We start from the raw sequence: 17,032 nt of genomic DNA on the forward strand, positions 1-17,032 counted from the left end.
CTATGCAATCAAGTTTTTTTCCATCCTTGTATCATGCTCTGTCTGTTGGGGAACAGATAGGGGTGACATGGAGGACGTGCCTTGTGAGAAGCGTTTGAAGCGTGATCTTCGGCGTATCGTGAAGCAGCGACTGTAAGTACATGTATTTATGGCTTTGTTATACCATTGCATTCCAGTAAAATGTATTTTTGCATGGTGTGTACAAATATGGCCAGCAGTGAGCTGCTTATGTGCAACGGCAAGGGAGAGGGTCACAACATTGTTTTCGGGAAACCACGCAAGTATTGAATGCTCTATAACATTTTAAAATGATGTTTGGGGGGGGGGGAGGGTACACTGAATTCCTATAATTAGCGCTTGCACCCGAATGCATCAGAGCAGTGTATAGGAAATGGGAGTCTACAATGTGACCTGTGTGGTTAGATCGTTAAATGACTGCCTGTTCCGAGCCACCGATTGCAGTGTCTCCAGGCCATTCAGACGTCGAAGACGCAGGGAGGTCTCCTTAGCTAGCTCGGTATCTATCACCACCAGTAGGGTGAGGCACAGGTGTCCTCGCCAGCCCAGATTCTGTTGCTGGAAGTATGCTGTCATGCTCGCCTGCGCTGGAGGTGCATCAGGGAGACGTACAACATGGCCAAATAATTTCCATGGTGCTCTTCTGCTGATTCCCGATATTGGCTTGGCATCACAACGGAGTACTGTATGTAGATCAGCGTTAGACATTATTTGTGGGCATGATATTCTTAAAAGATGGCAGATCTGCTTCCTGTGGAAAGCATCCGTTGCTGTTGCATCCCGAGATGAAAGCACCCACGTGTCCGCTGCCGACCTCAAAAACATGCATTGGTTCGGAATGGTGATGATCTCATGCGTGACCCTCTCACCAGCGTGCGGGAATGTCATCTAAATTCTACATTGGTGGCCGGAAATTGAGAAAGTTTGATTTTCCAAGGGAACTCAGAAATCATCTTATGCGTTTTTTTGCAGGTTGTTGAGTATAATGTTGTCAAGCCTTCTTTGAGTACTATTGCTGCTGGTTATGACTTGCTGCAGCTGCCAGAATGTTATTATACAAAATGTGTTGTGCATTCTTATTGGCTTGATAGTGTGGGCTTGAGTGCCATTGTGGAAAAGGAGGTCTGTCTTTGTTGCTCTTTGCTTACCTCCAGGGCATCGCCAATGGTACCAAAACAGGAGAGCAGTCAGGCAAACCAGTAAGCTGCCACTGTCGTGATTAATAGACTGATTATTCTCCGTGTTTGATGAGGATAGCGATATTACCTCAGTTTGAACTTGGCAATACCCCTGATCACAGATATTGCAGATATTGCCTTTGGTATATGCATATACTTGCATACACTTGTGCCAGTGGTTGTGAGACTTTCCACTCCCCCCACCGTTAGGCGCTGCATCTGCCGCTAGGGTTTAGCGGGTGCAAGCGGCCGTCGTGAGTTCCCTTCGGGAACGGACACAATAATTTACTTTACTTAGACATGTATATGCCTTCCTGTATTGTGGGCAAATCTTTTGACTGGAACACTTTTGGTTGCCGTAAATTACGTTAGAGTGACCCACCATGATGTTCCAGTCAGGGGAAGGAACCTCATATGGCCGAGTGCAACTACGTTCATTACCTGTAAGAACTTGTAAGTGTAGTCTACAGGATCACACATGGTCCCGCACCAGCTCACTGTTGCGTTGTGATCGCTGCCGCTCGACGTTGAGATGAGTACGGATTAACTGCCCAACGTGCAATGTGCGGACAACTTGCGTGTTATATGACCTCACCCGAAACATGACCATGACGGGTTCCGTGTGGTCAGGAGTTTTTGCAATTCCTAAACGAGAGCGTGACAGCCTTGTATAAATCCATTACTCTTTGCCTCTCTTGGAGTTTCTTTCATTGTATGTGCACTGGTACTATGTGCGTTGCAGATCCACTGGTGTTCTGCTGATGTCCACGCTGTTTGAAGACTCTGAAATGGCCACGAGTGGTGCGTACAGTTCCCGTTGCTTGGATTGTGTGTTTCTTGTCATGGTGGTTAAATACTGGTGATCTAGTACTGGTTGCTGTGCTGTACTTGACACCTGCAAGAGTTTTTTTTACATACATGCATTTTCACCCTTGAGATTCCCATAATAGGCATCTATTTGCCTTTGGAAAATCAATAAAATATAAATAAAAAAGAGAGAAGAAGTTGACTATCTTGTCTCTCTGTCTCTGTCTCTCTCTCTCTCTCTCTCTCTCTCTCTCTCTCTCTCTCTCTCTCTCTCTCTCTCTCTCTCTCTCTCTCTCTCTCTCTCTCTCTCTCTCTCTCTCTCTCTCTCTCTCTCTCTCTCTCTCTCTCTCTCTCTCTCTCTCTCTCTCTCTCTCTCTCTCTCTCTCTCTCTCTCTCTCTCTCTCTCTCTCTCTCTCTCTCTCTCTCTCTCTCTCTCTCTCTCTCTCTCTCTCTCTCTCTCTCTCTCTCTCTCTCTCTCTCTCTCTCTCTCTCTCTCTCTGTATATTTTTTACTGCCTGGCTATGTGCAGATGATGACATGCCGCAAAGTCAGCCGGCGGATGCAGAGGCGCTCATGTCTTCCCAGAGCTGGCTGTTAAACTCTGGTAAGCGGTCGTTGCAGAACACTGAATGGTAGCTTTGCTGCCAAGCGCCGCTGTGTTTGTTGCCAGCAGCCTGTTATTTGCGGACAAAAATCCTCCACTTTGTGTTGTGTTTAGTAGGTACCGTGTCTGTGTTTGTATGTTTGTTGTGATGTTCCTGTTGAGGCTTTGATTATTTTGTCTTGTGTACTGCTGACGGTGTGCATTTGGGTATTCTGTGTGGGGTTTGTACTTCAGGTTCCTTCTCAGTGCAGCTGCTAGCCAACCTGGATTCGTCGGGTGTGCTCGCAGAAAGCTCACAACCGTCATCTGTATCAAGCTCACAGGCCACTACGCCAGTCAGTGGATCCTCTCAGCCACCTGCAGTGGGCACTGTGTTTCAGGCATCCCAAGATCCACGTCAAGTCTCCAGTCGTCGCTCGTCTACCAACAGCAGCTTCTCGCTGTCCACTTTTGACCTGGAGCAGTTGTTGGAGGATGCCCAGGCCGCCAGTCAAAGTGTCTCGCGACAAACTTACGATGCCGACACAGTCGCTAATAACGGCAGTGTGTCCAGCAATGTTCCATCGACACCAGGCAGTACAAGTCAAGCTGAAGCTCAACGTGCAGTGGGTACCGGTGACCTGGGAGCACTGCTGCAGCTCCAAAAGGAGCGCGACGAATTCCTGGATGACAGCGACGACGATGAGATATTGCGTGAGCTAGCCGAGCAGGACCGGGAGGAGAGCATAGCTATGTCACAGATCTATCGTGGCGACTTGCATGAAGGCATGCCTGGCAGCACAGGGTAGGAATAATAGTACCTATGAAGTGTGGATGTGCATTGCCAGTGTGCTGTTTTGACATGATCGGAGTGTTGCGAGTGAAGGTGAAATGTATTTTGGTTTTTTAGCCAGCACTAAATAGGAGAGACAGATAGGGCACTCTGTTGAGAATGAACATACCTTGGTGTTATTGCTTTTCTATGACTGTGGTATTCTGTGTGCTGTTTAGGCCCACGGCTACTGAGGGGCATGGGTCTGCTTTGGACCTTGGAGCGCCCACGCTCTTGGGCTCTGTGATCGGTGCTCAACCACTCACTCCCAGCTCAGAAGTGCCTGCACAAATGTTTAATTCGTCATTTAATGAGCTGCCACCCTGCAATGCATCCACCCCGGTCGGTAAGTGACATTGTCAGGCCCGGTGGATCCAGTCCGGTTGGTCAGGCCATAGTTTTGGCCACTAAGGGGTTGTCCGTATTTTTCGAAAAATTAAAAAATCCGTCCTCAGGCAAAAAGGGTGTGGGTGGTCAAGAGTGCTGGCGGAATTTAATTTTTTGATTTTCGTACCTTTTTTTTATTTTTTTATTTTTTTCTCCAGTGACTTTCATACACTTGTTGCACTGACATGGCTGTGTAGTGTAGATCTGCTGTAGACGTACTGTAAAAGCAGAAATTTTCGGTGGTGTTTTATTTTCGGTAACTTCGGTGCCGAAATTTTTACCGAAAATAAAACGCACCGAAAATGTCGGTATAGTACTAGTACACTTACCTGGAACGCGGGTTTACCGAAAATTTCCCACCGCCGAACCGCCGATTTTGGAGAATACCGAAAATATTACACCACCGAAAATTTCTGCTTTTACGAATTTCTGCTTTTACAGTAGTGTAGGATCGATTGCCGCAACCACCAGTATGATCTACGACGTGCATGGCCGTCGGTAGACCTACTGCTCACTGTACTTAGCTACTACTAGTAGATCTACTTGACATACACGTACATGTAGGTGCAGTCAGTGAGCATGGATGGGGTCAGGAGTTTTTATTTTCGAGCTGGGCATCGGTAAAAATCAAAAAATTAATGGGAAAAAATGGGGGTGGGTGGGTGGGTCAAAGACAATTTTGCACGAGGACGGATTTTTTATTTTTTCGATAATTACGGACGACCCCTAATGTGTGTGTTACTGCTAAGGAAGGAATGTGCACCCGCCATATTATACACAAAGTATGAAAGACTATGGTATAGCCGGACCAATCAAAAACTGCTTCCACCGGCCCTGGTTGTTCACGGAATGCATGTTATCCTTAAAGACCTCCTCATTGGCAGAAACTGGCAGAGCACCATTTCCTTGCAAAGCGTAGCCCACCTTACGAATAGGTCTCCACGTTATGGTTCTCCTGTCTCAATGGGATAGGATCTTCTTGGTAACCAGCAACACACTGGGCGCCGTGCAGCCCTAGACCTGCAAACACTTTGTAATGCAGCAACGTATATTTGAATAGTCTGTGCGTTTTTTAACCACTGCTGATGCTGTTCAAAGCCTGACTTGCATGCTCATGACATTTTCTGTGTTCTGATTTATACAGGCCGGACTCACTCGGCACGTCGGAAAGCCAAACGCGTGCCCGCTGCCGGTGAATCTGCTGCTTCTACCGCACTCGACACCACACTGCCGATCGATGACGGCCACACTCGACACCACACTGCCGATCGATGACGGCCAAATGGAAAGCCAGGACGCCGAGTGTTCGGAATTTGTGCTTGAGGCTGACGGTTCACACAGTGCAAGTGACGATGGTACAATTGTAATGGCCGGGAATGGTGATAAAACTAATGATGAGAACCTTGAGGCGATTCTGTTTTCTTCACGGGTGTCGAAGAATCTCTCCAACACGGCAAAGCGTCTGAAGAAACCTGCAAAGTGCTTGCGCGGTGATTCGTTTCCGAAGGCATCCCTACTTCATTTCAAACACCAAGTAGAAAGTACTGAGTTGGCTGATGCTGAGCTGGACAAACCGTTCTCTAGAGAGGCGACCGATGTGTTTGCTTCACTAGATTTCCCACAGCGTGATCCTACTAGTGAAATAGTAGAGAAGCCTGTCTGTGCTGCAATGGACCGGCTAGATGCCTTTGCGCTTGAACCTATCTTGGCCGGATCGGACGAGATGGTCGGTGACTGTTGTGACAGTGATCTTCTACCGGGTATGAGTCCTGAGTATCCTGCTCCGATTGAACAACATGTCAAGAAAGACGCATCATTGTCAGTGATCGAGCTCTCCTCATCCAGTGAAACAGAGGAGATGGAGGCCAGGGGTAGCCCTGGCAGTCAGAATAATACCCTAGTGCAAGAAGAACAGTGCGACGATGATGTTGCTCTATCTGACGCCAGTGACTATCCAGCCGAAGCAGCCCGCATTGAGACATGGACACCGGTGGTGCTGGGTGAGACTGCATACATGACACCGACGTGCAATCCACCAACCCGGCAAGACATCATTGCCAGCGCGCCCAGTCACAATCTGCCGCTGTGCACTAAGCAAGATGCAGAGTTCAGCAGCGTATCAGACTACACCGGACCGAAGACTGTTGGTTTAACCAGGGTCTGTGTTTCAGCGCCATGTGCTCTTGGCATCGAGCCATTCAACACTCGAAAGATCACATCCACCAAGAAGTCCTGGTTTAGTCTGAGTACCTGGCGGGCACGCATCAACAGAAATAATTTTGTCTACTCGCACTTCGGCGCGAAGATCGAGCTTTCTTCGGTGAACATTCAGAATGCTGACTCGCTGGCGCAGTGTGCGGAGGAGAGAGCGAAGCTTTTGCCACCACGCTCCTGCTGGCTCACACCGACCACGAAGCCACCCAGTCGCAAGGCGGTCATCGCATGGTCTAGGAAACAACGCTCAGCGCAGAAACCTCAGCCGGTAGCACCTATAGCTGTTGCCAGCGTTGAGTCAAAGACTCCAGGAAAGGATCCTGCAGAAAGTGAAAAGACCGAATCGTCCGTAGATAGTGCCAATACCACAGAAAGTTCAATGTGCCAGGATGGGGAAGCACCATCTCCTAATGCTAACATCACCAAGACCCTATCGACATCCTCTCATGCTAGTGCAGGCAGCAATTCTGGTAGTGAACTTGACAGCAGCTTTATGGTTCCAACTCAGATCCTTCCTAGCGCCGATCACATCACGGAATACCAAAGCTGTCTGCCGCCCATGAGCTCCGAGTCTTCAAGAACCGCGTCGGATTCGGATAGCCACCTCACCGCCGCACAGAGAGGCTGCTTTTTGGTGTCTGAGAGCAGTGTATTCCGTGATTCTCAGTCACCGACTCAAACTACTTCCGTGAGCACAGAGGGTTGCGCTGGCAAAGGAGAGTCTTCAATCCCTTCTGCCAGTTGTGACACAGCTGAAGATCGTCACACAGTAATGGCAACAGAAGATGAGAAAATGGAGAGCGGAGAAGATAGAGATTGTGGTTCTCTCAACTCCATGGCCACTGTGAGCCAATCCAAGAGCAGCACACTGCGGCCTGACGTTTGTAATGAGCAGGAAGAACCCAGTGATATGCCAAGCAGTGGTGCATCCAGTGCAACTCCCAGTCAGCAGCGCCAGTCCTCCATATCATCGGATGGACTGGACGATAGCGCTCTGATTGCCATGTTGGATGCCACTGAGAGTGAGTTGGAAAAGAATAACCAGTCAGCTTTTTCTGATGTGCAAGGCTCACAGTCGACCGCAGTCGGCTCACCGGAACCTGGAGATGAGCTTACATGGCATACAGGATCACTGCACACAGGTACAGATGCCTCCGGGGCGCCAAGTGATCAGCATAACCCGCTCGCTTCAGAAGATCAAGAAACTCTGCGGCGAGCCAGTTTGACGGCGGAGCAGATCTCTCATACAATAATAAACACTGTCTCTAATGTATCTATAGTGAGCTCCGGGGAGGTTGAGTGCAGTGCTGGTGCTGACAAGATGCCGAGTTCTCTAGAGGTCGATTGCCACACATCCACCACAGCATCGCCGGTCACACCGGCTCCCAGGTCTGCTCTGCGGAGCAGCGGCAATCGAAGTATGGTCAAACGAGTAAGTTCTTCTGTAAGCTTTTCATTGGCTCCTGATGAAATTGTCACTCCAGTAGACAGCAATGTTGCTGAACAAGATACAGATCCATCGCCACCACCCGCTGCTGAACGACCAAACTTGTTGCTGTTCAAGGGAAAGTCCTCACCCAGTAGCCGCGTGTTCACGAGAACTCCGCTAGCCAAGCGCCGGCGTTCCTCTGGGCTTAAGTCGCAGATTGATGGCCCGACTCTGGCAAATGAGCATGGTTTTGAAGTTAGCATGCTTGATCTGGGTGAGGCGCACAGTGTCCACGAGTCTCAGCACTTGACTCTGCTGGATGTAGAGGTGCATGTGCGTAGTCGCGGCTCGCTGATGCCGGACCCCGATCAGGATATGGTGTGTGCCCTGTTCTACATGATTGATCAGGAGTTAGGCGGCGGACGGTGTGAGACAACCACTGGTGTGCTGATGGTGGATAGCACCCCCGATCCTGTGCCGCTCTCTCGCTATGCAGTGACTATTGGCCAGCACCAACTGGTGCGAGACGAAGCAGATCTGTTTGCAAAGCTAGTTCTCCTCGTGGAGAAGTATGATCCGGATCTTCTGCTTGGCTTCGAGGTTCAGAAGCGCTCTTGGGGTTACTTGCTGCAGCGTGCAACTGCCCTGCATATACCTCTCCTGACCCAACTCTCTCGGATCACGGAAACTAAAGAAGCCAAAGCTGCTCCTCCGCAGGCAGATGATTCCGAGCATCCATCAAATGCATACAATGCGCGTAAGATGACGGAGCTGCGCATTCCCGGCCGCATTATTCTCAACGTGTGGCGTTTGATGCGACACGAAGCAGCTTTGACCAGCTATACTCTACCCAGTGTGGCGTTCCACATCCTCCATGTCCGCATTGCAGACTTTACTCACTCTCAACTTACTCGATGGTTCGATCAAGGATCAGTAATGCAGCGTTCATACGTGCTTGAGTTCTACATGCAACGTTGCCACTACACCATGCAGCTGCTTCGACGACTCGACCTTGTGGCACGTACCAGCGAAATGGCACGTCTGTTTGGCCTGCAGTTTTACGAGGTGCTGACCCGTGGCTCGCAGTTCCGCGTGGAGTCCATGATGCTGCGGCTGACGAAGGCTGCCAATTACGTCGCCGTCTCGCCCAGCGTGCAGCAGCGGGCCAAGATGAACGCGCCGGAGTGTGTGCCGCTAATCCTGGAGCCGGAGTCACGCTTCTACTCCGACCCGGTGATCGTGCTGGACTTCCAGTCGCTCTACCCGTCCATGATGATCGCCCACAACTACTGTTACTCCACGTGCCTGGGCCGCCTGGCACAGTACTCCGACGACGGCGTGGACAGGATCAAGTTTGGCTGCTCCACGCTGGAGGTCACCGCCGATATGCTCAAGGAGCTGGAAGACGACGTGTCTATTTCACCGAACGGCATTGTGTTTGTCAAGGAACACGTCCGCCGGGGAATCTTGCCTCAGTAAGTACGCTGTACATGTATGGTGCGCGTCGTACAGTGCATGCAAAGTGTATGCGAACCTGTAAGTCCGGCTGCTCCATGCCCCTGGTACTTGCTCCTGAGAGGTACTCTCTGAGACGTGTACTAGTATATTCAATTATTCATTGAGCCCAAATGGTGAGCCAAGGAAAAAAATTGTAACATGGAAATTGGTGGACTCGATCGCATAACTTGTGCCCACAATTTCCATGTTACAAATTCATTGAGCCGGTCAACAAAATGCTTTGTTATTCACTAGGCTTCATTGCGATCGGTTTGGCAAGTCACTCTAAGCTCGGCTGATGAAACATAGCAAGGTTGAAGCAGCTAGCTGTCTGGAGACTGAGTACTCATTGACCTGTATTCACTGCGCTTGGATCTATTCTGTCCAGCTTGGTAGCCTCCTTCGTTTGGTCTCTATCTATCTGGCCCTTCCTCTGTATTGGCTGCCGGATCAAGATCTAGCATGCTTTAAAGTAGTCGTTTGATTTGTGTTCTCTGTTTGCTGTGGGAATGTCACCTTTGTTCAGGATGCTGGATGAAATCCTCTCCACTCGCATTATGGTGAAGAAAGCCATGAAGCAGTGCAAGGCAGACAAGGCAAGTCTGTAGTTGCCGTGATTGCGGTCACACTGCTGTGTGTGTGTGTGTGTGTGTGTGTGTGTGTGTGTGTGTGTGTGTGTGTGTGTGTGTGTGTGTGCGTGCGTGTGTGTGTGCGTGCGTGCTTGCATGCGTGTGCTCGTATCGCTATTACCATCACGCCAGATCATTTGCTTCACTGGAAAAAATCTCTCAATACCGGCTCATGGAAGAAGTTGCCACCGAAATAGATCCGAGCTGCATTGAGCTTCCCTATTTCCCAATCACTGATGGAAATGTATCATTGACTGTCTTGTGTTCTTTACAGTCTGTTCATCGCATGCTTGACCATCGGCAGCTGGGTCTCAAGCTGATAGCCAATGTCACCTACGGGTACACAAATGCAAACTTTTCCGGCCGGATGCCATGCATAGAGGTAAGCTAAGAAATCTCCTGCAGTGTGCATGTGGAGTTGCACATATATTATGCGCTCAAACTGACATACTAGTACGGGTATTGTCACAGTTGTGTTGAAATATACTTCCTCTGGTTCATTTAATTGTCATGTTTGTATGTATTTGCTCATAGAACTGCGACAGTTGTATTGAACCAGAAGAAGTAGTGCATTGCCACTTTGACGCCTGGTCACCTGCAGTTCGCCTTTCGTTTCTCATTAGCCTTTGGCGTGCCGTGTTTGTGCTTTCAGGTGGCAGACAGCATTGTGAGGAAGGGCCGTGAGACACTGGAGCGGGCCATTCAGCTCGTGCGGAGTACGAGCAAGTGGGGCGGGCGTGTTGTATACGGTGACACGGACAGGTAGGCCGAAGATGTTTACACATGACACAGTACATGTAATGTTTGCATGCACACGTACATTAAATCACATGACACTGTAAATGTTTGCATGTGCCTAGTACTGCCTACACATGAAACACATGTACCAAACTGGACAGTTTTTGTTTTGTGTTGTTTGGTACTGGTCAGATTTTGAACTTATTGTTTGTTCTCTTCTTGTTGGGGTCATTCAGCATGTTTATCCAAGTACCCGGTGTCAGCAAGGAGCGGGCATTTGAGATCGGCAAGGAGATTGTGGATGCTGTAACCGCCGACAACCCCAAGCCTGTCAAGTTGAAGTTTGAAAAGGTCAGCTTTGTTGAACCACTGCTTGTGCTGTGCTTGTGTTGTCCTGCCTGCTTGACTCATGCCATTAGAATGAGCCTTCTAGTCCTTTACAACATACTGGCATTCAGGTAAAAGGGTGTCAAGCAGAATGCAACTCAAAAGGATAGGTTTGAAGAATATGCTATAGTTCCCTGCCCCTGGACCAACGGGAGCTGTTTTTGATTTGTCCAGCAGCAGCCTATCCTTTCACACATTAGCACACAATAGCCACATCTGGCCATCATGCTTGGGCCTTCTGCAGCAGTGAAATACATCGGTAACTACCCCCATCGGTAACTAAACATATGGTCCATAGCCTGGCCAACCGGTCTGGAACCAGCGGGCTTGGTCCTTTATGGCAAGATCTAGTGCCCTGGAATAGAATATTCAGAATGCAGCACACAAAGGGAAGTGGTTCAGAAATTCAGAATAGACATTGACACTGGTACCGCTGAATACTACAGTCAACTTTGCGTATAACGACTCTTGGCCGGGCATCAGAAAAGTGTCCTTATTCGCGAAGTGTCGTTATGCCCGAAGTCTCATTATATGCATACAGGTAGAATGGACTTTGCTCTGGGCATGGAAATTCTGTCGTTATTCGCGAATTGTCGTTATATCCGCAGTCGTTATTAGCAAAGTTGCCTGTAGTACTTTGGCGTAGACAGCATCATTCGTGCTGGAGAGGGATGAGCATGTCAGCATCACAACAGCTCATCTGTCCAGGCAGCATAGTTTCCCAAGGAATCTGCAGGTGGGAGGAAAGCGTGCTGCCATGGTTTGCATGCTTATCACCACAACAGTACAAAGTCAGTCCGCAGTCTCCAACTCTTGTTTGCTACATTCTCCTTTCGTCCAGGTTTACTACCCATGTGTCTTGCAAACCAAGAAGCGCTACTGTGGGTACAAGTACGAAACGCTGGATCAGAAGGAGCCGGAATTCGAGGCCAAGGGTATAGAGACGGTGCGGCGTGACGGGTGTCCAGCTGTTGTCAAGGTACAGTGCGGCCACAGTTGCATTGAGGGAAGGATTCTACGGTGCAGACCAATCTGCTTTCACCGCAGTGTCTTTGGTGTGGAAATGCAGTCTGATGTCTTTCCTATTCAATGTGCCAATACGGCCGTGTGACATCCAGATGATGGGGAGGGGGGGTAGTGGGCATCTCAGCAATACACAGTGTTTTGAAAGTTTGAATCCATCTGTATTTGATACTGTCTTTCCTTCTCTTTTTAGACCAAACCCAGATGATTCTAATTCTAATTCAGTAGTTTGTCATGATAAAGGTACATGTACCGATGCATGTACCGGTGCATGACTGTATAATCAGAATGCTTTAGCATTTAAAATAAGAGGATGAAAAAAGTGTTTTTACTCCGAGTTTCACGCAGTAAGCTATCATCAGAAAGCATATGATCGCTTAGTGCGTGAAACTCGGAGTAAAAGCACTTTTTCACCCTCTTATTATTGTTTGAACTAGCTTTGCCTTTCAGTATTGAGCACTCTCTTGGACAGCCTGGAACCTCTCTGTTATATGTCTTATACTCTATTGCTTGTGTGCCTGTGCTCCTGCCTAGGTTCTGGGACGTAGTCTGAAGCTGCTCTTTAGCACCCGTGATGTGTCTCGGTGCAAGCAGTTCATCCAGCAACAGTGTGTCAAGCTGCTGCAGGGCAAGGTCAACCTGCAGGACCTGATCATAGCCAAGGAATACCGTGGCATGGCAACTTACCAACCCACAGCCTGTGTGCCGTGCCTGGAGATCACGCGGTATGTCATGTGCAGCTCTGCTCCTCTGTCGGCATGTTCAGGATAATGCGGCAGTGCTGGCGTGTAGCGTACTGCTCAATGAAATCCGATCGAGTGAGTCAAGTGTGCGCCGGGCGCTGTGCACCCCTAGACTTATGACCACTGGGATTTCCACTGGAACAGGGTGCAAAGGTGGCTCACTCGATCGGATTTCCTTGAGCAGCACTGTATATTTCAACCCATTAGATGATGCAGTGCTGTTCATTGGTCTTGATTATTTGATAGTATGGCTTCAGCTGCTACTGTTTGGTCTGCACAGTACATTGCTAGCTGAGAATACTAGTATATTACCAGGGGCGTCGGACACGGTACGGTCACTACGGTATTGACCGTACCACTTTTTGCCCCAGGTACCCCGTGAATCATCAAAATACACTGATATGGACTCTAATTTTCCAAAATGTTCGCCTCCGCCATCCCTCCCCCACAAGTCAACTGTACTTCAGATGACTGACCGTGCCACCCTAAAATACCTTCCGACGCCCCTGATTACATGATCATAGTCATGAAACAGTGGCAGAAGGGTGACTAGTCGGATCACTCGAGCAAGAACTGTTTTGAACAGAGATGTTGGGAAATTCTTATGGTCTCCTTGTTGAGTATTCTACGATGGGTGTTCAGAAAGTTTCTGGCCAGATCATGACAATGAAATTCAGCTAATCCTTGGAGATACTGGCGTGCTCCATACCAAGGCCCACCATGATGTTGGGTTAGATTTCCTTTCGCGCCGTACAGGGATTATATAATTTATACTAGTAGTCACCATGCTGCCGCTGCTGTGGCCAGTTGTTGTGCAGCAAAGGTGACCCACCGACCACCGCCTATCTGATCTTGTCCAAGTTGTCGGTCACAGTCATCTTCCGTATGTAAAATCCTAACAAGGTCATGCACATCTTTTTGATGGATAGTACCTCATCTCAGCTGCTTTTTTTGTGTTTTCTCTGCCATTAGACGCCTTTTATCCGTTGATCGGCGTGCTGAACCACTGGTAGCAGAGCGAGTGCCATACGTTGTTGTGTGCGGGACTCCAGGACAACCTCTTATTCAGCTCGTCAGGCGGTGCGTATTACCAGTGCATGTACTGTTTTAAGAAGCAGTATTCAAGTTGATCAGATGGTCTTGGAGCTGTACTTGCACATCTCTGTTGTTGTGGCTTTGCCATACATGTACCTCTGCCTGGTTGTGTCTCTGTTCAAGTGAGTTTGCATCTTTTTATAAAATGTCAAATGCGGGGCTTATACCATACAAACCTTATGGCGGGCAATTCCTCGAATTCTCCTCCATTTCTTTATCCACATACCAAACATGCATGAAACTTACCAGAAAATGTACCGAATTCTGCCAATTTTTCTGCCGGCAGAATCCGCCGGACCCTACCCTGAGCTTCCAAGATCTCTCGTCGGCCAACTCTTGTTCTCTTTCAGTGCATGGATGTCTGGCCATGTCAGTATAAGAGTTCTTTGAAGTAATTTTAGTCTTTTTAGAGCAGTTTGGCTGGGATGCACAATGGAACGTGCTTGATAAATATCATGTCACCTTGCAAAACTGGCAGTGGCAATCTCAATGAGTTTGATAAGCAAGTGCAATCTACGGACATCAATGTTCTTTGCTCGTGCTATGTAGCGATATCACTTGTACATTAAATTTGTACAACTCGTGATTGAGAGCATAGACACCAATGGCGATGCTTATTCATCCACTGTGTTTCCTTTTTGTTGTCGTAGGCCAGCTGAAGTTCTGGAGGACAGCTCATGTCGCCTGAATGCCGTCTACTACATCACCAAGCAGCTTCTACCGCCGTTGAACCGCGTCTTCCACCTGCTGGGAGTTGATGTCTTCTCTTGGTAGGTTTTTCTTCTTTTCCCAGAGTTATGGCGAACGGCATGTGGCGTCACAATTTGACCTAGTAGTAAGTACATGTGGATGCGGTCAAGAGGCATAGGTTGTGTGCCAGCATAGCACACTGAAAGCACACTCTCTTGTCTCTCGAAAGGATTTTTCTAATATTTAGAACGAAACGAGCTCTGGATTATGTGTGCTCTGATCTTGGAAGAGTGACCGTATAACCAGGTGCAGTGGAGTCGACAGCTAAATCAACCAGTCAAGCTGTCAAGCTGTCCTCCAGGACTGGTTTGCAGCAGTCTTTAGTGTCCACACTGTAAAGCATAAGTGACCCACCAAACTTAGGAAGGCTATGTATTCGTGTTCTGTATCAAAGCCAGTACAATGGTTCTAGACTGAGGGCAGTCTTGTTTTTTTTTGCTTCTGCAGGTATTCAGAAATGCCTCATGTTGTTCGGCTTAATGCCATGTTCCTGTCAACAGCAGTTACAGCAAAGGTTGGTAATCAGTGCTGCAATGCCTTTTTGTTATTGCATGTACTCGCACAAATTTATTCGGCTAAGATGTTGTGGACCCTGTCATCAAGTGGCAATATTTCGTAGTGTTCCATTGTTGTAGTCACCTGGGTTGCTATATTCTTCTGTTTGTTTTGTTCACTGCTGTTCTGCAGGGCAATTTGGCTGAGTTCTTCTCATCGTTACATTGTCCTATCTGTCAAGCAATGACCAGAAGAGGTGTTTGCACTAAGTGTAGAGACAACCGAGAGCAGACGGTGGCGATTCTGGCACAACGACTCAACCGACTCGAGTCCAGCCTTAGCCGATTGGAAGAAGTAAGGGGATTTCCGTTTAGCAAGCACTCTGTGTCATAGCCGTGGTGTTGGCAATCCTGGTACTTATCCAGCCATCCTTTGCCACATAACCATCCCATACATGCATGACTCTGGCCACGAACCATGGTCTCACATGCAAGACAGACTCTGTACTGGGACCTTCTTCCATCACACGCTCTCATGTAATTGGGCTTGCTACCCGTTTGATTCTGCGAATTGATATACAGCAACAGCAGCAACAACCGAATAGGGGGCTTTAATGAGATAGCCACTCAACATAATGTGCCTCTCTTGCTGTGTGTTTGTTCGTTTGGTAGATTTGCAAGTCATGTTGCCGACGTCAGCACCACACTAGCGCATGCTCGTCTCTGGACTGTCCTGTCTTCTACCGGCGCCATCAGACTAGCGCTGCACTGCAGATTGCTGCCCCACTGCGCGACACGTTCCTCCTAGCACCATATGCCATGCAGGACGGTGCATACGGCCTTGCTCTCCCAGCCTTGCCCGGCAACCCCGGTGATATGCAGCAGGCAAGTGGCAATGACAGTGTCCTGTCATGTGATATGCTTGACTCATCAGGAATCTTCCTTAGCTCAGGAGAGGACTCTGAGTCTGGTGTCGAGTGAGGCTGCGCTTTCCCAATTCCACGTACCGGTGTGGATATTGATATTCAAGCTACAAGGGTGTTTTGTTCAAAGCAATTTCCATTCCACCTGATCATCTGGGAATTGTGTTTGAAGTTCGCAGCCCATCACTGGATATGGCTGGCAGCTAAGCAGTGACATCGCTCATAGCAGCCTTACACTAGCCACACAGTGCGGGCTTATTCGCAGTGGGGCTGGATGATCTATCGCTATTTTCTAGTTTTCCTTTGTGCATTTCAGTTATGCCGTATTTTATTTAACCAAGAATTGCTGCTGGGTGTATAGATAAAGTCTCTGCAAGCGTAATATCATTCACTCTAGGAGGAACAAGTGGAACAGAAATATACTTCATGACATGGTATGTTCTATAATCGCCATCACAAAAAAAAACAGACTTGTATTGAAGCATGGCAGGTTTTGCTTGAAAGTTGAAAATATTATCCTTTACTCATATCGCCTTGTTTTTGGGCCTAGATCACCAGTGGCACGAAATAGTCATAAAACATCATTCTGGGGGATTTTTGGGTTTCTTTTTTTCTTTCATTTTTGAGATGCTGGCATCCCTCCAACTTTTACATGATGGTGAGGCTGGTTCCTCTCTTTTTTTAGTTTGCTTGACGAATAGGATTATTTTAGAATTTTATGATAGTGATCGTATCGTCGTGAGTCAGTCAAGTGTCAAGTTCGGCAAGAAGCGTGTGTTCCTAGTTGGAACAATCAACTTCATGACTAATACCGCCGAAGTCGCAACTTCTAAGTTCGTGATCGTATGGTGGCGTATTTTTTCTATTTTCCTTTATGCTGCACTATTGCGGATCTCTCCTGGCTCTTCTTGACATGTTGGAACCTTGAGTCCTGTCTGCATGTAAATCGGTAGCTCCCTCTACCAGTCATTCCCTGTTGCCGAGTCCCAGCACATGCACACGGCAGTGGCACCGACCAGTGTATCGCACAATATCATTTGAGTGGATCATGCCATTTTAGACCTGGTGACGTAGTCTGCCAGTAGGGCTTGAGCAGGACTGCTTTGGGTCGACATGAATGGCCTATCAATGTCATCAAGAGTACATAAACCTTTATGTACTCTTGATATCATGTGAATCGCAATTCGAGCTTTCGACGAGGGGTTTCTGCTATAACTAGGACCAAGAGTCCATAACCCCCAGGCAGGGGGTTATGTACTCTTGCTAGGACTAGGAGCAAGAGTACATAAAGGTTTACCGTTATGT

At 48.3% G+C, this 17,032-nt stretch overlaps 1 protein-coding gene across 1 annotated transcript; it reads left to right on the forward strand.

Moving 5' to 3' along the window:
* Positions 1-34: 34 nt before the first annotated feature.
* Positions 35-16,655, forward strand: LOC135815197 (uncharacterized). The gene is made up of 19 exons (XM_065328458.1): positions 35-132; positions 1,173-1,217; positions 1,939-1,997; positions 2,533-2,607; positions 2,842-3,391; positions 3,598-3,764; positions 4,950-5,018; positions 5,053-8,923; positions 9,472-9,541; positions 9,849-9,956; positions 10,227-10,336; positions 10,549-10,663; positions 11,541-11,678; positions 12,257-12,447; positions 13,438-13,545; positions 14,211-14,330; positions 14,758-14,824; positions 14,998-15,159; positions 15,477-16,655. The coding sequence occupies exons 1-19, from the start codon at positions 68-70 to the stop codon at positions 15,783-15,785; spliced, it is 6,399 nt and encodes a 2,132-aa protein (XP_065184530.1). The 5' UTR covers positions 35-67; the 3' UTR covers positions 15,786-16,655.
* Positions 16,656-17,032: the final 377 nt, after the last annotated feature.

The sequence above is a fragment of the Sycon ciliatum genome, chromosome 4, assembly GCF_964019385.1.
Source record: "Sycon ciliatum chromosome 4, ocSycCili1.1, whole genome shotgun sequence".
Classification (NCBI taxonomy): domain Eukaryota; kingdom Metazoa; phylum Porifera; class Calcarea; order Leucosolenida; family Sycettidae; genus Sycon; species Sycon ciliatum.

What these genes read in the sequence shown, in the direction of transcription:
- LOC135815197 (XM_065328458.1), top strand. Translation starts at nt 68, where the DNA reads ATGGAGGACGTGCCTTGTGAGAAGCGTTTGAAGCGTGATCTTCGGCGT. An exon ending in GAGAGCAGTCAGGCAAACCA is followed by an intron (nt 1,218 to 1,938) that starts GTAAGCTGCCAC and finishes TGTGCGTTGCAG; the next exon opens with ATCCACTGGTGTTCTGCTGA. An exon ending in CTCTGAAATGGCCACGAGTG is followed by an intron (nt 1,998 to 2,532) that starts GTGCGTACAGTT and finishes GGCTATGTGCAG; the next exon opens with ATGATGACATGCCGCAAAGT.